Source organism: Carassius carassius, chromosome 8 (genome assembly GCF_963082965.1).
Source record: "Carassius carassius chromosome 8, fCarCar2.1, whole genome shotgun sequence".
NCBI classification, from domain to species: Eukaryota; Metazoa; Chordata; class Actinopteri; order Cypriniformes; family Cyprinidae; genus Carassius; species Carassius carassius.
In genome coordinates, this window is record NC_081762.1 from 571,454 (window position 1) to 596,453 (window position 25,000).

General features: G+C 35.9%; 1 protein-coding gene across 1 annotated transcript in view; it reads left to right on the top strand.

Annotated features, from left to right (window-relative positions):
- The window catches only part of LOC132144916 (formin-like), a 63,473-nt gene that overhangs the window by 1,486 nt on the left and 36,987 nt on the right, over positions 1 to 25,000 (top strand). The window contains exons 3-7 of the mRNA XM_059555501.1: positions 253 to 1,670; positions 11,375 to 11,547; positions 21,442 to 21,559; positions 21,651 to 21,712; positions 22,917 to 23,782. Coding sequence (XP_059411484.1) covers positions 383 to 1,670; positions 11,375 to 11,547; positions 21,442 to 21,559; positions 21,651 to 21,712; positions 22,917 to 23,782 — 2,507 coding nt within the window. The 5' untranslated portion in view covers positions 253 to 382. The remainder of the gene's footprint in view (positions 1 to 252; positions 1,671 to 11,374; positions 11,548 to 21,441; positions 21,560 to 21,650; positions 21,713 to 22,916; positions 23,783 to 25,000) is intronic.

The following is a 25,000-nucleotide window of genomic DNA, read 5'->3' on the forward strand; positions in this document are numbered from 1 at the left end:
AATCAATATTTACAACTTTTGAAAAACATATATATTTTTACAGTGTATGCATTGCATTTTTTGATTGTTTGCACAAACCAAATGTAATACTTTAAAGATTGTTTTTATTGCTGATTGATTTTGCTGTGGATTTTAAAGCTGTGTATCTATGTAACAATTCATGTGTTTATCAGTTTTTTTAGATAGAAAAATATTTTATATTTACAGTACATCTTAAAACAGATTTATGAGTCTTTATGTTGCATTATACAGGCCTTCAATCGCCCCAATGATGAGCTCCCGCTGTGTCTGTCCACCCCGGGCCGTCCCCGACTCGAGACGAGACCCACGAGACAACTACCAACTTAATTCAGGAGTGTGATTAATTAAAAACGGCTCTGTAATGGAAGGCACGCACACCGTGCTGCGTCTGTACAAACCCATCCAGGAGCTGTGCTTCATCAGTCTCTACTTCCCAACGAGGAAGTCCCGAGGTTTCCCACGAGCTGACCAAACCCCTCGTGAAGTCCGGCCTCGGGATGAAGACGCTAAACAAAGAGGCCAGTATTCCTGCGAGGTCACAAAAGCAGCGGTCGCACAGCTCCACTGGCTGACCACAGAACACCATCAGCTGCTTACGCACGTCTTGTCTTTATGCAGTGAATGTGCAGACAGGATTAAGATGGGCAACCAGGACGGGAAGCTCCTGGAAGGACACGGGGAACATCTGGGACATGATGTTAGCAGCAGTAACTTCCCTACATCTCTTCCCCCGGAGCATAAGAGAGCAGCTTCTAGAGTTCGTAAGCTGAAGAAGCTTGGTTCTAAGAAGATGGACAGCGCTGAAGAGTTCTTGCAGAGTAGGATGAAGAAGAAGGTGCAAAGTGGAGCATCTGCGTTCTCCCCGAAAGCACCCGGAACGCCAATCTCCTTTCGTGGCCGGGATACTTCAGGGTCAGAGTCTTATGTCAGCGTCTCAAGCGAGCCTCTTCTTCCAATGGAGGAACACTTCCAGATCGCTCACGACGGATGGGATTTTATGGAAGAGCCTCGTTCTTTTGAGTCCGAGATGGATCTTTGTACCGAGCTGTCGGAGTTTGATAACCAACTCACTTCGGAGTGCGAGGAACCACTGGGAAACCAATCTGGATGTGTGCTACAGGAGCTAATGCCCATTGGGAATACTGAGGGAAACCAACAAGGTCAATCAACCGTTGGAAGTTTGGAAGTCAACCAAAGGGACGATAACAAGGACAACCTGGAATCTGGATCTCATTCCAGTTCGGAAGTTGGACAAGAAGAGATCAAGCTCTTTACTCAGGTGAACACCAAATCAAACTTCTCGCCTTACGTTGACGCCAACTGTAGAAGCTCTAAGCTTCATCCCTGGAGCAAGAGCCCTACATCCATCTCTCTGTCTGGGGTCTTCAACGTGTCTTATCCTCCAACCAATAGTCTCCAGAGCATGTCTCCTGTCTTATCACCTCTGTCTTCTCAACTTTCAAGTCCCCAAATGAACCACCGGATTGTGTTGCTGCCTGAGGATGATGGAAATAAACGCTCCTCGAGAGACGAGTCCAAAGTCGCCACAGAGGTCATCGACAAAAACGCGAACCGTCGGACGGTCACACGTCTTGACCTGAATCTCAGCAATCATTTCAACGTGAACGGAGCCAGTACATCGACCTCAGGTAGGAAACGGATCCCAAAGAAGAAACCTAGCTAACAGGGAAAGTTCTCGCAAACTTCACTGATGTTATGTAAATGTAAAGACAAAACGTCCTTAATGTAATTACTTTATTAAGATTTTACATATGTTCTCCTACGATCAACAATTTCGGAACGTCTTTATGATGTAATTTGTACTTGAACGTTCTAAGAAACGTTTATGTTACATTTAAATAGCATAAAAATAATGCTATAGTTTGATTAAAAATTAACAGAACATATAGGAAACGTTTTAGTCACTATTAAATAACGTTCTTATCGCGACAAATAAACATAAACGTACAAATAAACGTTCAAATGACATATGTTGGGTTTATATAAAATAAATGTTTTAGTCAACAAGATAAATGTGCATTTTAATGTTATAAAAAATGAATGTTCAAATAACGTTATATTTTGGGTGAAAATAAATTAATAAAATGTTGTAAGAAAAGCTTTTGTAACCTTTAAATAACAATATAAAGTGGGCATGTTAATGTTTATATAAAGTATATAAACTAAAAATTCAAATAAAGTTATAAATTTTTGGGAAAAAATAAAATTGAATAGAATGTTTAAGAAACGTTTTTGTAACCTTTAAACAACGTTCTAATCGCGACAAAAAAACGGAGCATTTTTTATGTTCTTAGAGTATTAAAATTAAATGTTCAATAATATTATATTTTGTGTAAAAACATGTTTTAGTAGAAATTTTTAGAAGCATTAAATTTGCTTTTAAATACCATTCTTATAAGAACAAGAACATGTTAAAGTTTTTAGAATATTGATTATGAATGTTAAAATAGCATTATATTTTCAGTAAAAATTAAAATGAATAAAATGTTTAAGAAATTTTTAATCAAAGTTAAATAACATTCTAATCATGACAAGAAAACTGGACATTTTAACATAACTTTAAAAAAAACATTATATTTTGGGTAAAAATAAAGTTAGTAGAACTTTGTGAGAAATGGTTTTGCAACCGTTCGATAGCGTTATAATCACAACAAGAAAACGAGTCATTTCAATGTTTTACAAACATTTCAAAACAACATTCCCACAATGTTTTTATACCAAATCATTTATTTGGGAAATGTGCTTGAGAAATCAAACTAGTAATCTCAGTTGTTCAGGCTTATATTGATTTCTTAGGATTGTCATGTGACTCAAGACAAGAATTTCAGCCTCCCAGCCCTCTTTCCCAAAGAGCCATTATTACATTCTCTCTCTCTCTCTCTCTTTCTCTCTTTCTCTCTTTCTCTCTCTCTCTCTCTGTGTGTGTGTGTGTGTGTGTGTGTGTGTGTGTGTGTGTGTGTGTGTGTGTGTGTGTGAATGTGTGTGTGTGAGTCCGAGATAAGAATCCAGTCCTGATCTCAGTAAGATCAAAGCTGTGTGTTCAGCTCTCGGGTTCAAGCACCGGTGCCGCTCTCATGAACATAATTTGCTCTGCACCTTCATCTGTTGGTTTGGGGCGCTTCAGAAGTCCAGAACATTAGAAGGATTAAAGTGCTCTGTTGCTGGAGCAGGACTTCAGAAGCGTGTAAGCTGCATCTCACGGCTGCACTGACGAGAAAAGAAAGAATTCCCGTTAAGCGTCTGCCCTTTCTGTGATGTTCCTCTAATTCAAGGCTAAATTCAGCAGATAGTATGATTTGATCATCGCAAATTAGACATGTTTGCTTGAGGAAGAGTAGAAGCAGTGATGTCTGCTCTAGAATCTGCTCCAGAGTCACAAATACAGTGTCTCGTCTGCTTATAAGAGGTCAGTCAAGTAGAATGAGATATAGTTAATATTTCTAAATAATAGAAATGAATACATAATAATAACATAAATTATTATAATATTATAATTTCAAAAGAAAATGTGACTGCTGCTTGCTTACTGTGCTGTTCTGTTGCTATGTGGTTGCTAAGGTGTTCGGCGTAGTTTGTACAGTGCTGTGCGGTTGCTAGGGTGTTGTTATGTGGTTGCTAAGGTGTCCAGAGTAGTTTGTACAGTGCTGTGCGGTTGCTAGGGTGTTGCTATGTGGTTGCCAAGCTGACTGGAGTAGTTTCTACCACGCTGCTGTGCGGTTGCTAGGGTGTTGCTATGTGGTTGCTAAGGTGTCCAGAGTAGTTTTTACAGTGCTGTGCGGTTGCTAGGGTGTTGCTATGTGGTTGCTAAGGTGTCCGGAGTGGTTTGTACCATGCTGCTGGGCGATTGCTAGGGTGTTGCTATGTGGTTGCTAAGGTGTCCGGAGTAGTTTGTATAGTGCTGTGCAGTTGCTAGGGTGTTGCTATGTGGTTGCCAAGGCATCCAGAGCAGTTTGTAGCATGCTTCTGTGCGGTTGCTAGGGTGTTTGTGCTATGTGGTTGCCAAGGTATTCAAAGTGTTTTTAGCATGCTGTAATGTGCTTGTTAGTGTGTTTGGGAGGTTGCCAGGGTGTTGCTAGGTGGTTGCTAAGGTATTCTGAGTGTTTTTATCATACTTCTACTCAGTTTCTAGGGCGTGTGACTGTGTGAGTGATTTCCAGGGTGTTGCTTTGTGGTTGTTAAGGCATACTGAGTGGTTTTTAGCATGCTTCTGTGTGGTTGCTAGGGTGTTTGAATGGTTGCTAGGGTGTGGCTGTCTTGATTTAGTAGTTTAGCATACAAGTTGTTAGGGTGACTGAATATTTGCCCGTGCGTTGCTGTTTGATTGCTTATGTGTAAAGTTGCTAGGGCGGTTAGGTAGTTTCCATATGGTTGCTAAAGTGTTCTGAATTATTTACAGCACGCTGTTGCTGCAGTGTTTGCATGTTTGTAGTGCTGCAGTGCAGTTGCTAGGGTGATTGAGTGGTTTCCTGGGTGTTGCTAAGGCCTTCTGAGTGATTTTGAGCATGTTGCTATGCAGTTGTTTGCGTGGTTGCCAGGTTGATGCTATGTGGTCGTCAAGGCGGTTTTTACTATTCTGCTGCTATGCAGTCGCTAGGGTGATTGGCTGGTTTCCAAGATGTTGCATTGTAGTTGCTGAGGTGCTGTGCATTTACTAGGGTTTCCTGGGTGGTTGCCAAATGTCTGTTAACTCAAAATAAAAAAATGTATGTGCTATTTTAAATCGCATTAATTGTGATAGATATGTTTTCTTATTAAAGATGAGGTGTGATGTCATTCATTCAGCTCTATGAAGACGTTCTCCATTGACACACACTCAGACTCCTGCTTCAGTTATATCATGTGAGATGTGATCGTTGTGATGTACTCAAGAGCACTCGCAGGAGTTGTTGCTGAACCCTTGTGTTACTCTATACTCCATTACACTAGATTTAATTTCATCAATCAATAAAACCTCTATAAATACCTCCAGCGTGTAAAGAATCAGTCCTGATCATTGTGACTCAGTGCTTTATAAATTATCCTTCATGGACTTCATCATTTACAATAATACTGTGACTAAAACACAAGTAAAGTGTTTGTAGTATTCTGAGAATGTTCAAATGTTTTCTTCTTGTATTTAGAACGTTATTTAAAATATTTCTTACAACATTCTACAAATTCGATTTTCACACAAAATCCTTCATTTCTTTGTGAATGAGGAAAGAAAGAAAGACATGAACATCTTGGATGATATCTTGGGTGAGTGAGTAAACTATCAGGAGATTTTTATTCTGGAAGTGAACTACTGCTTTAAGAACGTTTTGTTCTAATGTTTAAGAAAGCGTTGTGAGAGCGATCTCTGTTGCTGGGTTTGCACTGGTTCTAGCAGCTCAGCATCACTGTAATGAAATCAAGCAATCAGTCCAGAGGTCATGTGAGACTGATCACACACAGACAGAGAGACACTGAAGATCCTCTGCGCTTCTTACATGCATTCAGCAGCAAACACAGCACTCCTGACGTGTGTGTATGTGTGTGTGTGTGTGTGTGTGTGTGTGTGTGTGTGTCTGTCTGTGTGTGTGTGTGTGTGTGTGTGTGTGTGTGTCTGTGTGTGTGTGTGTGTGTGTGTGTGTCTGAGTGTGTGTGTGTGTGTCTGTCTGTGTGTGTCTGTCTGTGTGTGTGTGTGTCTGTCTGTGTGTGTGTGTGTGTGTGTGTGTGTGTGTCTGTGTGTGTGTGTGTGTGTCTGTCTGTGTGTGTGTGTGTGTGTGTGTGTGTCTGTGTGTGTGTGTGTGTGTGTCTGAGTGTGTGTGTGTGTGTGTGTGTGTGTCTGTCTGTGTGTGTGTGTGTGTGTGTGTGTCTGTCTGTGTGTGTGTGTCTGTCTGTGTGTGTGTGTGTGTGTGTGTGTGTGTGTGTCTGTGTGTGTGTGTGTGTGTGTGTGTCTGTCTGTGTGTGTGTGTGTGTGTGTGTGTGTGTGTCTGTGTGTGTGTGTGTCTGTGTGTGTCTGTGTGTGTGTGTGTCTGTGTGTGTGTGTGTGTGTGTGTGTGTGTGTGTGTGTGTGTGTGTGTGTGTGAGTGTCTGTGTGTGTGTGTGTCTGTGTGTGTGTGTGTGTCTGTGTGTGTGTGTGTGTGTGTGTGTGTGTGTGTGTGTGTGAGTGTCTGTGTGTGTGTGTGTGTGTGTGTCTGTAAGTGTCTGTGTGTGTATGATGTCATGGGTATGACACAGGTATTACAAGGAGAGGGTGACTTATGAGGACATAACCCATGTCCCCATTTCTCAAAACGCTTATAAATCATACAGAATGAGTAAACACACTTTACACAGAAACAAACCCCAGTAATCTCACACACATCTCCTTTAGAGTTCCTCAAGCTCTTAAGAAATCAGAGATCTCAATACTAGCCAATCGAATTCATTTTTAGCTCCGTACTCGAACTATTGAGTTGCATGATTTTTATTTGTTTTGAGGTAGTTCATGAGAAATATCCCGAGGCAAAGTTACTAAAATGAAGTGCATTGTTTTTAGGTCTTTAGATTCAGATTCTGTATCATCTCATTCGACCGGATTTACAGTCTCACAGATGAGACGAGCTCAGGACGAGACCATTCACACTATAACAATAATTATAATGATAACTATGATGTTCTGGTAATTATAAGTTTTTTCGTCTATGCATTTTAAATGCTCGAGCTCTTTAAAGCTGGATGAATTATGATTGACTTGTCAATGTTTTATCGTTCATCGTCTGGAAAAATCAAGATATCATTGATATCATTCCTCTGTGGTTATCGGGAACTCCACTATTCTCTTAGAAAGATGTTTAAAACCTTATAGTTATCGTTCTTGGTGTGATAAAGAGTGAGGGAACTAGTTTGCACTGTTTGCATTGAAGTCAGAATGCAGTGAAATGAATGCTTTAGTCTCTGTTCTGTGCTGATGAGAGAAATCTGCGTTTAAGCAAATGGTGTGCACAATAGAGACTCGATCGGTTCGACTGATTTTGGGGAATTCTTGCTTACAGCAGCACAAGCTCAGAAACAGAAGTCATCCTCGTTGGGGAAACTTCTACAGCGGTCACTTAATTATTTTAAATCATACGTTTTGAATTCAAAATCAGCTTGGCACAAAAACAGGAGGGCTCTAGTAATATAAACAGGAGTATATGTAATATAAGCTCTATTACAAGCTCATATTATCAGGGCAGCATCAGCACAGAAGTATTGAACCGCTCCGTTCATTCACAGTGAATCAGCCTGAGGCTTTTAAACACACACACACACACACACACACACACACACACACACACACACACACACACACACACTGTCTATCTGACAGCTGCTCTATTAACACACTCTACTCTGATCTCCCTTCCCCTCCGTCACATGAACAGACATAGAGAAGATGTTTTAAAAGTGTGACAACTTGCCCCGGTCTGGCCTACAGAGACTGCATTAGTACGTCAGATGCAAATCTTTTGATCGAACTGATTAAAACGTTTACATTTAGTTTAGTTAAACTACTGTACACTGTACAAAAGTCTCAAACAGCTCATTCAGACTGATATCTGAATGCGTCTCAATAGCCAGCGGCGCCCCCTGGAGGAAGGGCAACTCTGTCTCATAGGAATCAGTCATCAGCAGGGTTATTATAGTTAACTTGTTATATAATAGTTATATATATATAGTTAAAAACTGATTTAAATGATGCATTTATGTCAGCTAGCTGCCAAGAAAAAACTCTCTTTTTCATTTAAGGTTAACATAATGTATTAAAATTACTAAAATTAAATAATAAAATAACTAAATAAAAAGTAATGAAACCTATATAGACACTAATAAATATTAATAAATATATAACTAATAAAAATGATTTAAAAAAAAAACAAAATAAATTAAGTTATAATGGAAATTAAAAATTTAAATAAAAGCTAATTCAAAATATTAATATAATATAATATAAATATAATGGTGTAAAATATAATAATATGTCACTGATACTAAAATAACATTGTTTAGTAGCATTTACAGTAATAGATTGAAATTTAAATAGTTGATGGTTATAATTACTGAGAAGTTGTGTTGTGTTCACATGGTGGCACTGTTTCATTTCTGATTTTCTGAGTTCATTAGTTGAGTGTGTGATGAAAACAGTGCTTCTGGTTCACTGTGATTTTAATATGGTATTGCTGGCAGAAGTGCAGCTGGAGTCGGTCTGTTTGAGCATCTTAATTTCATGAGTTTGAGCCTAAGAGAGATGCAATCAATCTGACTGTGCATTTGGAACAGAACCAGGCATTTAGTCAGCATTTGGAGGTCCGGCTGCAGATGCATTATCATAATGAGATGTGATTAATCACCGCAGCCTTCATTCACATGATTTGTAGTGCTTTTAATGCCACACACACAGGAAAAGTGTGTGAATTAAGATACTACTTTCCTCATAATTTCTCCAACTCTTTTCTGTGCTGTGGCCCATCAGTAGTTCAGACAGATATAGCGGGAGAGAGAGCGATGTTGTGTGTTCAGGTCAGCTAGTGAAGCACACAGTGAGTAAAACACTGAATTATACAGCTCCACACCAAACATTCATTGACTGCCTCTCATGTGTGACACTGGAGCACAAAAGCAGTCTTAAGTCGCTGGGGTATATTTGTAGCAACAGCCAGCAATACATTTTATGGGTTACTTAAATTACATACTCGGAATCAGTGTACAGGTACATTTTCATGGGTTACATGATGACATATTATTTACACAATAACAGTAATTTAATAAAAATGTTTTGATTCCGCCAATTGCTCTTTCATCTTTAACATTTTTAAAACATAGCCACCACTTTTATAGAGTCAGAAAGTCTTCCAGTTTTGAGGACATTCACTTTCAGAGATCTGTCACTAGTCAAGTGGATATAATTAAGACAGAAATTTGAGAGGTCACACAGCATTTGAGCACTGGATTTACAAAAATCATTGCAACAACTACTGATGAACACATTCATTTTTATTTGAAATATGACTCAGTTGTTATTTTACCATGTATTACTTTGGAAGACATTTGTCTTTCAAACACAACAAAGTGCACAAATGTACTAATTCACCATTTTTTTTGTCATCTGATCCTCTTTCACCTAATTTATTTTTATTTGAAGTACTTCTGAGATTTTAAAATAAATATTTTAATAATGAAGTATCACGATTGTCCGATGTTGGTTAATGGTCACATGACATGTAAGTAAACAAATACATATTTTTAAGTGATTTATTTTTGACTCATTTTAAAATTGTTTTAATTTAATATTTTTATGATTAATTAATGATTAGCTTTTTATAAAACTCATGAACAGTTCCCTCACACACCCAGTTTGGGAAACCGTGACTTAATATAATGTTTAATGCACTTGATGGAATGCAATATATTTTGGAAATAGAATATATTTTCTTACTCTTTGTATTTTTATATCAATATGGTACAAGACTATCTTATTTAAATTCATGTGAAAAGCAGTCTATATGAGTTCGGACAACAGAAATCTAAAAGTAGTCTGATTATATTACCTAAAATGTGTAACTTAATGGATTGGATGTTACTAACTTTATTTCTTGTCATGTAATTTGGAATCAGTAACTGAATTGCAATTTGTAAGCATAGGCGGAAATCGCGGGGGGGTCGGGGGGGTCCGGACCCCCCCATCTGAGGGTTGTCCCCCTCTAAAATATAATTGAAATATGTGTATTGTAAATAATATAATGATATATAGTTAAACTAATTGTGTAAGTAGTAAACCAATACAAATGCAAACGGAGCAACAACAACAAAAAAAGTTTTAAACATCTCGAGTTCTCCCTGCTTTGCCTCAAATTGCTTTGGTCCACTGCCTGCTCCCATTTTCATCTCACCTCACCACCGACATACACACAGTCTTGTACGTTAGATTAGATTAGCGCGGGTACGCATTTAGATTTTCCCGCGTTCACTATGATTTAGTCGGTTTACTTCATTTAATATAGTCAATCTAATATAACATCACAATAAGAGTGCAGTTGTTCTCCAGATATTAGCATAACAAATGTGATTTAGATTTTTATAAAAATTGAATAAACAATAAGTTAATATTAAGTGCATTTTAGGCACCATATTGCCTGTTTTAGCTCTATTTCACCAACGAAAAAAGTTGAAAACTAATCTACAGCAGTAACAGCACTAATTTTGAGAAACACAATGAGGAGGTGTTTCCTTACTGAATGAATCCACTTTTTGAACAAATCAGTCATTGACGTAATAAATAATTATTTTTTGTTTTTTCCCCTCTTTCACGTCTATACGGATCTCACTATACAGTTGTGTGAGGATGTATGTCTAAGAGTGTGTATGCCTTCATTTTGCTAGGCATGGCAAATGTTTTTATATATGCATGTTTTAATTATAACTGTGAAGCAACAACATTGCTATTAAATGTGCTATACAAATAAATAAAAGTTGAAGTTAAGTTCAAATTCCATTGTATTTTGGTGGCTTGATTTTGTAAACAACTTCAAAAACATTGCAAAAAAAAAAAATGTTTTGCAGAATGTTTTGGTCAATTTAGTCAGCTTTTTCATTGAACCAGAAAGAAACTTTGAGAAGAAGGATAATGGAACGTTCTCCATGCAATAGTAAGACTTTCCTCTCTGTACACAAGTACAATCTTGCCTGTTTTATTGGTGTCCCCTTCAAAACTTGCTCGTGAGAAATGTTATGTTTATTGTCCCCCCCAACATTTAGATGAGATTTTCGCCCCTGTTTGTAAAGTAATCTACCCAGCTTTGTATATAAATATACATAGAAAGACGATCTCTGTAGCAGCGTTGTCATAAAAAAAAAATCAACCTTAACTGATGAAAGATAGTACGATAAAGATATCGCTTTCCTCAGTTTACATTCAAACTCATGTTTTATTGTGAAAATGAGACTGAGCTGAAGAATGAATGCTGTATCAGATGCATATAATCAAACTCTCAGTCCATCTCTCTCTCATCATACTCTATATAATAAAGAGGGCTTTTAAAACAGTAATACAATAAGCTTTCAATGAAGTAACTCAACATTCCTTTGTTATTAAAATTCTAAAATGACGTTCTCGAATTAGTAACAGATCTTGAGATTTGAGATTTGAATCAGTGGTGGAAGGAAGTAGGATGTTTTTTATCTTATGTATTTACACTTGTGTCGTCAAACTGTTGTATAAACGCAATATCACACTTGTAGCCATGAGATACTGCTGTATATTGGCACACTGTGATTATCCATGTTATCATTAAAGCAGTGACTTCATTCAAGAATTCCTAACGTTAATGTTTAATCATTTTTCCTGCAGAAAACTCTCTGTTGCGGACGGAGGACATCTGGATGCTGGATGCAGATGAATCTGTTACCCAGAAGGCATTGCGTCGTCTCAGCAGACCGGATCACCTGGACTTCCTGAGAATCACACCACCAGAGGATGACATCATCGGAGACACTCCGTATAATCCCAAACTCGGAATAACAGTGAGTCAGCCAGCTCTGTGATGAACATATAATAGTGTTTATTCTTGATGATTATTCAGTTAGAAGCTAAAGAGTTTAAAAAATAAAAAGGTAATTGCAATCCCACAATTCAGAATTTTTCTCTGAATTCTGGCTTTATGTCTCATAATTGTAGTTTATATCTCATAATTCTGACTCTTTTTCTGAATTCTGGCTTTATGTCTCATAATTGTAGTTTATATCTCATAATTCTGACTTTTTCTGAATTCTGGCTTTATGTCTCATAATTGTACAGTAGTTTATATCTCATAATTCTGACTTTTTCTGAATTCTGGCTTTATGTCTCATAATTGTAGTTTATATCTCATAATTCTGACTCTTTTTCTGAATTCTGGCTTTATGTCTCATAATTGTAGTTTATATCTCATAATTCTGACTCTTTTTCTGAATTCTGGCTTTATGTCTCATAATTGTAGTTTATATCTCATAATTCTGACTTTTTCTGAATTCTGGCTTTATGTCTCATAATTGTACAGTAGTTTATATCTCATAATTCTGACACTTTTTCTGAATTCTGGCTTTATGTCTCATAATTGTAGTTTATATCTCATAATTCTGACTTTTTCTGAATTCTGGCTTTATGTCTCATAAATGTAGTTTATATCTCATAATTCTGACTCTTTTTTTGAATTCTGGCTTTATGTCTCATAATTGTAGTTTATATCTCATAATTCTGACTTTTTCTGAATTCTGGCTTTATGTCTCATAAATGTAGTTTATATCTCATAATTCTGACTCTTTTTTTGAATTCTGGCTTTATGTCTCATAATTGTAGTTTATATCTCATAATTCTGACACTTTTTCTGAATTCTGGCTTTATGTCTCATAATTGTAGTTTATATCTCATAATTCTGACTCTTTTTCTGAATTCTGGCTTTATGTCTCATAATTGTACAGTAGTTTATATCTCATAATTCTGACACTTTTTCTGAATTCTGGCTTTATGTCTCATAATTGTAGTTTATATCTCATAATTCTGACTCTTTTTCTGAATTCTGGCTTTATGTCTCATAATTGTACAGTAGTTTATATCTCATAATTCTGACACTTTTTCTGAATTCTGGCTTTATGTCTCATAATTGTAGTTTATATCTCATAATTCTGACTTTTTCTGAATTCTGGCTTTATGTCTCATAATTGTACAGTAGTTTATATCTCATAATTCTGACTTTTTCTGAATTCTGGCTTTATGTCTCATAAATGTAGTTTATATCTCATAATTCTGACACTTTTTCTGAACTCTGGCTTTATGTCTCATAATTGTAGTTTATATCTCATAATTCTGACTCTTTTTCTGAATTCTGGCTTTATGTCTCATAATTGTAGTTTATATCTCATAATTCTTACTCTTTTTCTGAATTCTGGCTTTATGTCTCATAATTGTAGTTTATATCTCATAATTCTGACTTTTTCTGAATTCTGGCTTTATGTCTCATAAATGTAGTTTATATCTCATAATTCTGACTCTTTTTCTGAATTCTGGCTTTATGTCTCATAATTGTAGTTTATATCTCATAATTCTGACTCTTTTTCTGAATTCTGGCTTTATGTCTCATAATTGTAGTTTATATCTCATAATTCTGACTCTTTTTCTGAATTCTGGCTTTATGTCTCATAAATGTAGTTTATATCTCATAATTCTGACTCTTTTTCTGAATTCTGGCTTTATGTCTCATAATTGTAGTTTATATCTCATAATTCTGACTTTTTCTGAATTCTGGCTTTATGTCTCATAATTGTAGTTTATATCTCATAATTCTGACTCTTTTTCTGAATTCTGGCTTTATGTCTCATAATTGTAGTTTATATCTCATAATTCTGACTCTTTTTCTGAATTCTGGCTTTATGTCTCATAATTGTAGTTTATATATCATAATTCTGACTTTTTCTGAATTCTGGATGATTTAAGAATGATTGTTTTTGTAGAACATCTGTTGTTCTTATTTAGTTTTTGTCAGGTTTTGTTGCTGATCTGTGGACATTCTGAGAATTTTTATCTTCTAAATGATGACAAGCACAAACACATACTGAATAACTTGACAGATATAACAGTTTGCTTCAGTGTTCATGAACTCTTAGTTCCTCTGGACTTGTGGACTAAAGCTCTCACACACACACACACACACACACACACACACACACACACACACACACAGGCTTTGTTTAAGAAGTCTTTCAAGTCCAAGATTCAAGATTCAAGAACTTTATTCGTCACATACACGATTACATTGAGCAGGGTTTCCCAAAGTGGGGTTCGTGAACCCTGGTGGTTCGTCAGGGAATTGCAGGGAGTTTGTGAGTTGGTACAAAGGTAATGTGCATGGAAGTATACCGTAGTCTTAAATATTAAGATACACAGGAATGTATAAGAGGATAATGTGCACGTCAGCAAATCCAGATTTCTCAACTCAGTGAGACGCTAGAGACTCATTTGTTTTTCAGAGGTCACTTCTGACTGATTCATCAGCACAACATGTAAATAACTGTAAAAAATGCACTGAGAACCTGTGCTTATATAGTTCATATAGACTAAAATATGTTCCAAGCCACGTTTTTCTGATGTTCCCATTACATTATAAAATTGTACTTTCTGCAAGTTCCCTGAACCTTCATTGTTTTTTGGTTTTGTGAACTTTCTGCTTTGTAACTATGCAAATATTATGTTAATTTTTAACGTTACCCTCAGAACTTTTTGAAACGTCCAACTAAAATGTTTCAGGAAAAACGTTCCTTGATTGGTGAATTTGAGAACATTATTAAAGACCAAATAACTTTTAATCAACATACTATTGACATTACTAGAGGAACATTTGTTCATAACTTTAGGAGAACCCTCTGTGTAGTCTTGATTTGGTCATACAGTTTTAAATTAGTTTTAGTCTTTTAAATTAGGATTAGTCCTGTGGTCAAATGTACTTTTTAGCTATTATTATCATATTTAGTCAAACTTGTCCTGTTTTTGTTAAGTTTTAGTCGACAAAATGTCTGAGCATTTAAATCTTTTAAGCACTTTTCATTACATTTTTGTCATGTTGTATATTTCCTGATAGTAATTCCAATAATTCCAAATAGCTGTAATGTTTCTCTATTAAAACAGCAGCGGTTGAGTGCATTTGGTGTATTTATTCAGCAAACACAATCACAAATAGTCGAGATCTCGTGACAGAACACAGATCGGCTAAAGGACGCTTCCATTAAAGTTTTTATTCTTTAAAATACATTTAAGTCTCATCTTTATCGTCAACTATATTGCATGTTGATAAAGTTATTGTTTATTGACCTTATTGTCGTGTTGTCTCAGTCACTGGAAAAAAAGCTTGTCAATTAACATATTTCGTCCTACTTTCCGTTGACGGAATTTATACTATTCTGAGAACATTCCCTGTTAGCTGGGTTTACATGTGTGTGTGTGTGTGTGTGTGTGTGTGTGTGTGTGCGTATCTGTGTGTGTGTGTGTTTCACATCAGTAAGTTTCAGTGAAATTTCAGCATACTGACACACCCGTGACGCGCCTGTTATCTTCTGTTATCTGGTCTTACAGGTTAAACTAACTGCTTTTACTCCAGTAGTTTATCATTGTTGTTCTCAGTAGCATTAACAATAGACAGGAACTTTCCCTGATGTGTTGTTTATAGACTTGAGTCAGACTCTATTCATTTTAATTTTCCCAAAGACAAAAAACATTCAAAGCAAAAAAACAAACAAAAAAAAATGTATTTATTTATGTATTTTATATTTTTTATTGTCTTTTTACAACTTTACTTCACCATGAAAAGATAAAATGGTTATAATAGGTTGGGTAAGTTTATTTATTTAGATATACATAATACACAATGGCAATTCAAAATGCTTTATGTAAAAATATTTATCACAACAGACATAAGAAAATATAAATAACAATAAAAGCAAAGAATAAAAATGATTAAAATATGAAAGTTCAAGATAAAACGAAAAATATTTGTTTGTTAGTGTTTAATTTAGCTTGCTGTAAATAAAGACAGCTTGTTGTGATGTCCTTTTCTTAATTTTTATGTTTAATGTTTTGCACGTTAACACTCTGGTGTCAAGCGAAAAACTCTATTGTATTTTTTATTTTATTTTTATGGGGAGTGTTATATGGTTTTACACAAACTGAGACAATAAATCACTTTAAATAAATTACACTTTTTCTAGCTGAACTGGATGTACAGTAAACACGATTTACATTGTTTCTTGTTCTTATGACTTATGCGCTGGTTCTCTTACATAAGAAGAGCTCAGAAGAGGCCCGCAGAACTAATTCAGCTGTTAAATCTGCATATGGCTGCATTGTCTGGTTTTGGTAGAAGGACTAGTTTCAGCTCTGAACCGATCTTTGCCACATGTTGCAGTTGTTTCATTAAGACACTTTTCTTTGGGAAGAATTTCCTTTCATCCTGGAACAAACAAACAGACCGTGAACTTTTGCGGCATCTTTGCCAGATCACCGTGACGACCGGAGCGGAATGTGCTCAGAGAAACACAACTAACCAGCAGACCTGATAAAGACACGTTTAAGAGATTTTATTATATGTTTGAATGTTAAAGAAAAATTATAGAAACATGTATACTTATATTCTGATGGTATTTTTGTGTCAAGTTTTATTATTTTTAAGTATTATGTTAATGTTATAATAACATTATGCAAATAGATAAAATATATATAGATTTTTATATTTTTATTCTATATATTTTATAATATTTTTATTTATTTCTGATTGTATTCTATATGCATTCTATGCATATTATTGCATTTTATGCATTTTTAATTATTAAATAATGTTATATTAATATTCCATAAAAATTTAAAATACTTATAGATTTGTATATTTTTATACAAAAATTAAATATATATATTTTTATATATTTTAAACATATATAATTTTTATATATTTTAAATATATATATTTTTTATAGATTTTAAATATATATTTTATTATATATTTTTATTGTATTCCATATGCATTATACCACCCTCCCACACATTTTTTTTATTATTAATTAATAAATAACTATAATCAGTCTCATACCACTGGAGGTTGTACAAGGATGTTTGCAGACGGTCACTGATTTTATATTCAAGCACTGCAGGTTAGCGCTATAGCAACAGAGAGGCGTGGCCAGTGACCTCAGCAGAGCTGATTAAGCCACTGTTTTAATAATGTAGCTCCGCCCACTTCACCTGACCCTGCTGGAGATTCCAGGGAGAGAGAGAGAGAGAGACTGAATCCCAGCCTCACATTTCCAGTTCCTGCGCTTGTGTAACCGGACACTCGCAGGTGAATTTCTGCCAGGTTCACAGCATATCAGAGACCGAGGGAGTGGTTATAGAGAAAGGTAATCAGACCTGCATGACCCCTCCTCTCCAAAGACAGCGCTGAACTTTCTCCAGGAGATACTCAAGCCTTCACAGACTCCGCCGGAGCAGGAAATGCCATGCTGACACATTCCAGAAAAAAGAACGATGGAAATGTTCATGGGAAGTCGTATCCACTGGTTCTGTGAGTTTCCTTTCGCTGGACTAGTGCGACACTGAGACACTTCAGACTCTGTTTTCTTTCTCTCGTTTGAGAATCACACTGGAACTGCATGGAACGAAAGTTTTTCCAAATGTTTTAGTGGCTCACAGCTCATTAGAACTGGAGTGTGTGTGTGTGTGTGTGTGTGTGAGAGAGAGAGAAGCCTGGGGATTTCCATGCACAAAAACCTTTTGTTTTCTCCAGTCTATGAAACTAGAGTGCATGCAGGTTGAAGTAAAACCACAACAAATATGCAGCTATTGGATTACACTTCATAGGATTCAATGCAAACAGGATTATGGATCCAGACCACACTAGGAGCTCTTCAAGGTTCCTCGAGTCAGATCAGATGCCGGCTGTGTTGACATCATTCCGAACATTGCCTGAGCAAGATGCTAATGGTCATATTGGAGCAGTAGATCGTTTGAGCCTGAAATCTGGAGGTGGTTTGGAGGACAATGTGGAGCTGGAGTCCTCTGATCCGTGTGTGGTGCAGGTGACCAGGGTGGAGACGTACATCGACGATGAGGAAGACACGACAAGCGTTCAGGAAAGGTCAGGTGACGAGGTCGCCTAAGAGGAACCACCACACTGCAAAAAAATACTTTTTTCCTTGTTTTCCAGTAAAAAAAAAAATCAAGATTCTTAAATCGAGATACGTTAGCTTGAAGCAAAATGACAGCTTTATTTCTATAGGGCTTTATAGAGTACAGATTGCATCGAAGTAGCAGCACAGAAATAGCAAAATAAGTTATGGAAACTCAACTTTGAAAACTTAAATAAGGGTGCGTTTACATGACAGCAGTGTAATAAAAACAGGACATTTTTTCTTTGCGTTTTTCGCATACAGATAATAATACATTCCACATTTGCATGGATCCGGAAAAAAAAAACTCAAAAACTGTATTACTGATGCCAGGCCAGTAGATGGCGATGTCACTTGGTAAAGAAACATGTGAAGAAACACACACATGCTGGACGTCACTGTTTCCACTTTTTTGTAATCTACATGAAGACGATAGTAGTAAAAATGTTTAATGTTTTCAAATGTTTTCAGTCGTGTAAACACCCCCTATGATGATAATTCTTCTTTCCTGAAAAAAAGTACCAAAATTAAGTGAGTTTTTGCTAAAAACAAGAAAAATATCTTAATAAACATAAACTAAACCCTTGTGCTGTGCTGAAAATATGGTCTTCCTGGTTCAAAATGGCTTTTTAAAAGTTGGTTGTAAATCTTTCTTTATGCTGTATTCAGTGTGTCTTCTGGTTAGCACATGTTTTGTGCTTCTTTTTGGTTCTGGATGATCAAACGGTTCATTGATATGAGCTCATGCACACCTCAGTTTGTGCCTACGATCAATCAGTTCCTGGAGGAAGTCCCAAACCTGTGCTTATTGAAAGAATATATATTGAATCAAAGATTTGGAGATAATATAGCATAACGAAAAATGAAAAACATAAAACAATGTTACTAGCATGATTAATAAGTAACTAGCATGTTATTAACATTATTAGCAAGTGACTACCCTGTTGTTTGCATGATAAGCAAGTAACTAGCATGTTGCTAGCATGATTATCAAATAACTAGCATGTTTCTAGCATCTTTTGTGAATGACAAGCATGTTTCTAGCATGATTAGCATGTTACTAGCATGTCGCTAGTATGTTTCTAGACTGATTAGCATGTTACTAGCATGATGCTAACATGATTACTTAGTTACTAACATTTTGCTAGCATGTTTCTAGAATGATTAACATGCTTGCATGATTAGCTAGTAACTATCATGCAGCTAGCGTGATTAGCAAGTTACTAACAAGTGACAAGTGGCAAGTTACTAGCACGTCGCTAAAATGTTTTTAGCATTATTAGCAAATTACTAGCATGTCGCTAGCATGTTTCAAGCATAATAAGCAAGTTACTAGCATGTCGCTAACATGTTTCTAGCATGATTAGCAAGTAACTAGCATGTCTGAAAAAATAATAATAAAACAAGTGGAAGTTAGTGGAAGTACGTTTTAGTGCAATACTTTAACGTTAACTTGCATTTTCAGGACAAAGGAAAATTGCACACAATAATTAGTGTTAAATCAAAGTGGAAACAAGATTAATTCTATTATATACTGTATTATTAATAAATTATTGTTTGCATACTATTTATTATTTATAGATCCTTATTTGCAGACTATTGAGGATTATCATACCGCTCTGGACAGTTTTTTCTTGTTTTCAGCAAAAACGTACTGTATTTGGATGCTTTTTTCCCTCAAAATAAATAAACAAATAATGTCTCTTGTATTGTACAGTATCTTGATTCAGAATCTTTAGATAATTGTTCTGGAAAACAAGGAATGTTCTTTTTGCGGTAATTGTGAGTGTAAAACGCAGCTTTAAATCTTCTTGTCGTTGACAGGGATCATGAAGGATCTGCGGACAGACTCGAGCCGTTCGCTGTCAAAGCCGAGAGTCTCGTGGAGAGATCGCTTAAAGACGCTTCGATCCTGAGCCGGACAGGTCCAAGTGCGAAACTCAACCGCTCGCTGGATTTCTCTCGTTTCTCCGACGATTCCAGAAAAGAAGTGGCATCTCAGAGCGTTCATAAAGTAGATTCAGCCTCAGAATTACTGAACAGAAGTTTAGTTCCTCCTCTCAAACCTGATTCTGAGTCACATCACGCAGGTGAGGATGCTTCTTTGGTTTCAGGTGACTCAAACCAAGAAGGGAATTCCACATCTCCGACCGATTCCCCAAAAAGTCCAGCTTCTGTTTTAACGCCCTCGGATCTCTCTTCTCCGATAAAAGACTCCAAACAAGACAACAGACACCAGCTGCCGGCTCTGTTCAGCGGGATACGAGTGCTGAAGAAAGGAGCGCTCGGAGACGAGAGGGACACGCTTTCAGAAATCAAACAGCGAGATTCGGATCGATCGCTGCTGAGCCTCAATCAACACGTCAACAAAGCCAAACTCCAACAAACTAAAAAGAAAACCCAAGTCAGAAGTCTGTCTGAAATCACAGGTCTGTTGCAGAAGGTCCAACAGAACGAGGATAAATCCCACTCTCCGGATCCCAGCGCAGATTCGTCATTGAAACCTGTGAAGAAGGATCCTGTGGAGGCAGCGCTGGACCTGGACGCTGTCCGGAGGAAGAAGAAGAACGATAAAGATCTGCTGAGGTCCATCTTTGAGAGACAGCTGAGTAAAGCTCTGGTTGCTGACTCCAAGAGTCCTACAGAGGAGAAAGTATGTGTTACAGATGATTTATCGACAAGATCCTTCCTTAATTAAACCCTCTTCATGCTTCATTCAGGCAAATTAATTCAAAGAGTATGAATCATTCATAGCATCATACTTGCAGTAGTTATTTCTTTTTTAGATTTGTTTTCTGTTTTTATCAAATTTTAAGGGTCCACCGCTTCACACGTCAGAGAATTTACTCAAGTTTCCAAATGTATTTTTTCAAATAAATATTTTTTTTTTTAAATTTCCCTGAAAAAATATAAATATTATTTATTTATTTATTATTAGCCATTATTATTGATGTTTTTCTGTTTCATTTGATTTCAAGAGTCCAAGCAAATGTTAATAAAAATAGAAATACACTAAAAATATATAGTTTTTATCTGATTTTACATTTTCTTCCCTTTTTTTTACACATCAGTGAATTTAACTGAAATAAGTTACTGGCAATAAATAAGTTAATTAATTAATTAATAATTAAATGAAATCATAATTTTGTTTACAGGCAATGAACATTTAACATTTTGCCCCTATAAAAATAGAAATGCTACTAATTTTTTATCATTTTTATTTTTCATTTATTTATTTTTATAATGAGTATCACTGATACAGATGATTTATTAATCCACAAACAACATGATAATTTATTTAATGCACAGAAAACTTTTACTTCATGCTGTTGTTAAGATAATTAGTGAAATAAATTCTATAAAAAATTGCAAAACTTTTCTAGTACCATAGTTAAAGTATTTTATTATTATTAATGTTTATTTCAACATTTATCAGTACATTTTTAAACCAAAAGTCTTATGTGTTAATATTAGTTAGTGCATCATGAAATAAAACGAACAACCAGTAACAGTATTTTATTTAGAGCATTGCTTTAGCAGCGCAAGGTTGTGGGTTCGATTCCCAGGGAACAAATTTTATTTATAAAACAGTATTTTACTGTTGTCTATTTATTTAATGTATTTTTGTGTATTTGTGGTGAAAATCAGCACAGATGATCAGATGTTTTGCTGGAGATTCTCTCTCTTACAGTTTGACTGGAATGGAGTTTTTGATCTTCTGTCTCTGCTCAGTCTGAGGTCACGTCTCCGTCTGATGCTGAGGACCGAACCCCTGGCCGTCTGCAGGCCGTCTGGCCTCCACCGAAAGAGGACGGAGAGGAGAAGGTGGGCCTGCGCTACACTGAAGCCGGTGAGTCTTGTGTTGCTCTGCTGGGTGTCGTGATGTGGTGTTGCAGTGGTTGGTGTTTTTCTCTCTGTCAATGTTGTTGTGTGTGTTTCAGAGCACCAGGCCGCTCTCCTGCAGCTGAAGAGAGAGTTTAAAGAGGAGCTGGAGAAACTGCATGTGAGCGCTGCTTCCAAACAATCCTGCAGTACTGACAGAAAGCACTAGATGTCCTGAGAGACGGTCTGATCAAGAGCTCAGTCTGGAACCGAATCTGAGGCAGAAAGAAACAGCCTTTGACACCAATGCTACTGATGCACTATGAGCTGTTTCTCAATTCCAGGGTTATTATAGATAAATATAACCTCAAGAAACTTGAAATAAAATCAACTTTAACTGAAATAAACATGTATCAAGAAAATGTAAAGTTATTTTATTTCAGCTAAAACCATAAAAAACTTGAAATAAAATCAAATGTGTATGTAAAAATAAATAAATATTAAAATTTTAACAAGTTAAAATGAAAACAGAAAATATGAGAAAAAAAAATCTTTCATCTTTTATATTTAATCTAATTTATTAAAATAACTCAAACTAGAGTAAAACTTTATCAAAACTACATAGACTTATTTTTTAAAAAATTAACAAAAGTTACAATGAAAAAAAAAAAAAATTAAAAATACATTCAAAATAGTAAAAAAAATATATAACACTATTTTTATAATACTAAATTAACACAATAGATTGAGTAGATATTTAGTATCATTAATATTCTATTACAGTTTTTATTAAAATTTTGAATGGTTTGTTTTTTATATTTTCTGCTTTTGTTTTAATTGTAGTCAAAGTTTAATTAATTTTGTTGTTTTCATTAGTTCAGATTTTTTTTTATAATTTTGTCAGAAGGTTTTAGTAATTTTGTGGCTTGTTTGTGTCATTTTTATTCGATTTTTTTTGTTCAATATGTTTGTTTTTGTTAAGTTTTAATATTATTTAAAGTTTTAGTATTGTTGTTGGGTGCTTTTTGTTCATTTTAAAAAACGTCTATATATACTACTTTAATTTTTTTTTTTAGTTAATACTTTAGTAATTTTGATGTTGCTTTTGTTATTTTTATTAGATTTAGTTTTTTTTTAATATGTGTATGGTTTGTATACATTTTATTATTTATTATTAATATGTCATTATTATATTAATTATTGTTTAAACTGAGTTAAACCAAAATTATAAATGTTTCCTTGGTAACTAGCTAAAATAAAACAAAAGTTATTTATTTTAGTTTAATTTGAATTAACGATGATAACCCTGCTGTGTTATGCAATGTTTTTATTGTCCATTGCAAACTAATAGTAGCTATTTGTTGTTCGTGTGCGTGTGACTCCAGGCAGATTTCGAGCTGCAGATCTTCCAGGTTCGAGGCGAGCATGCGCAGGTCGTGTCTCGTCTGGAGTCTCTCATCAGCAGGATGCAGAGGGAGCAGGTGTATAATACTGTACTGGAGCGGGGCGAGCTGCAGGACATCTGCATCTCCACCCAAGACCTCCAGCCACCCAAAAGCTTCCGGAACGTGTGCATCCAGACGGACCGCGAGACCTTCATCAAGACCCCTGAGAGCGACGGGGCCAGACCAACGCTGGGCTCCAGCCCGCCCAAAAAACTGGACCTGGACTCAATTAGCATGAGTTTGGGCGTGGTTCCAGGACCGCCTCCTGCCCCTCCTCCTCTACCTGGTAGCTCCGCCCCTCCTCCACCACCACCTCCTCCTCTTCCTGGTAGCTCCGCCCCTCCTCCTCCTCCACCCTTACCTGGACTTTCACATGCCCCACCCCCTCATCCGCCTCTTCCAGGAGCCCCGCCCCCTCCTCCACCCCTCCCTGGAGCTCCACCCCCTCCTGGTCTTCCAGGAGCCCCGCCCCCTCCTCCACCCCTCCCTGGAGCCCCTCCCCCTCCCGGGCTTCCAGGAGCCCCGCCACCTCCTCCACCCCTCCCTGGAGCCCCGCCCCCTCCCGGTCTTCCAGGAGCCCCGCCCCCTCCTCCACCCCTCCCTGGAGCCCCTCCCCCTCCCGGGCTTCCAGGAGCCCCGCCCCCTCCTCCGCCCATGCCGGGATGTGGCGCTCCTCCTCCACCTCCTGTTTTTGGCGGGTTTGGATTCGGACAGGCGACTGAGAAAGCTCCGCGTAAACCTGCTGTTGAGCCGGCCTGCCCCATGAAACCGCTCTACTGGAACCGCATCCAGATTCAGGACCAGAAGTAAGTGTGAAAAACCAGAAACCTTAACCTGAAAATATTCATTCTGTCATCAATTACTCGCCCTCATGTCATTCAAAACCGTGTGAGCTTCCTTCTTTCTTCTGTGGAACATAAAAGAAGATATTTAGAAAAATGTCCAGCATTATGGTTAACTATAAATGAAACTAAAATGAATTTATTTATATTTTACTTTAAATGAATTCAAATAAAATATTACAGCTGGTTCCCAAAGAAGCATTTCTCATTTTAATTTAGTTTTAGTTAATATGATTTATTAAGATAACCAAAACTAACACTGATAAATAAAACTATATAGACATAAAAAAAGGACAAAACACACAACATTACTAAAACTTTAAATAAAATTTAAATGAAAACGAAAAAAAAACAATCCAAAATATTGATAAATCTATAATCGTATATCAGTGATAGTAAAATAACATTAATGTCCACACTTCAAAAAGTGATTTTGTATTTATTTTCTGAGAAACTCATCAAATTGAAGTTTTAAGCTTGAAGCATGAAATAAATAAATCTATCTATCTATCTATCTATCTATCTATCTATCTATCTATCTATCTATCTATCTATCTATGTGCGTGTGTGTGTGTATATATATGTATATATATATATATATATATATATATACATTTATTTTATAAATGTACTTTTTATTAACTTTTATTTATTAGTTTATTTAGGTTTAGGTATTTTAAAACTTTTAGTTATTTAGTACCAAATGAAAATGATTTGCCTCGGCATTTAGCTGGAATAAAATGTTTTATGTTTTTTTTTTTTTATTATTTTGATTCAAGTAACAATTTCTTTATGGTTTCTGATAGTTTTACTTATTTTAGTACTTCAGCTTTAACTAAACGAAAATGATAAATGTTGCCTTAGCAACAGGCTGAAATAAAAATTTTGCATTTTGTTTTATTAGTTCTTATTTTTAGGATAATGTTTATTCTGTTTCAAGTAAGGTTTTTTATATAGTTTTTGTTTGTAATAATAACTCTTCTCTGAGCTGATATTAACCAGAGTTATTTTTGTATAATTGAGATTCTATTATTTTATTAATATATTTCATTTTTATTTTATGAATTTTTATTTCAGATATAGTTTTAGTTATTTTAGTACATTAAGTATAATGAAATTGAAATAGGAAATTAAATGAGGAAATCAATTTTATATTTTATTTAATTATTTAATTAAACATTT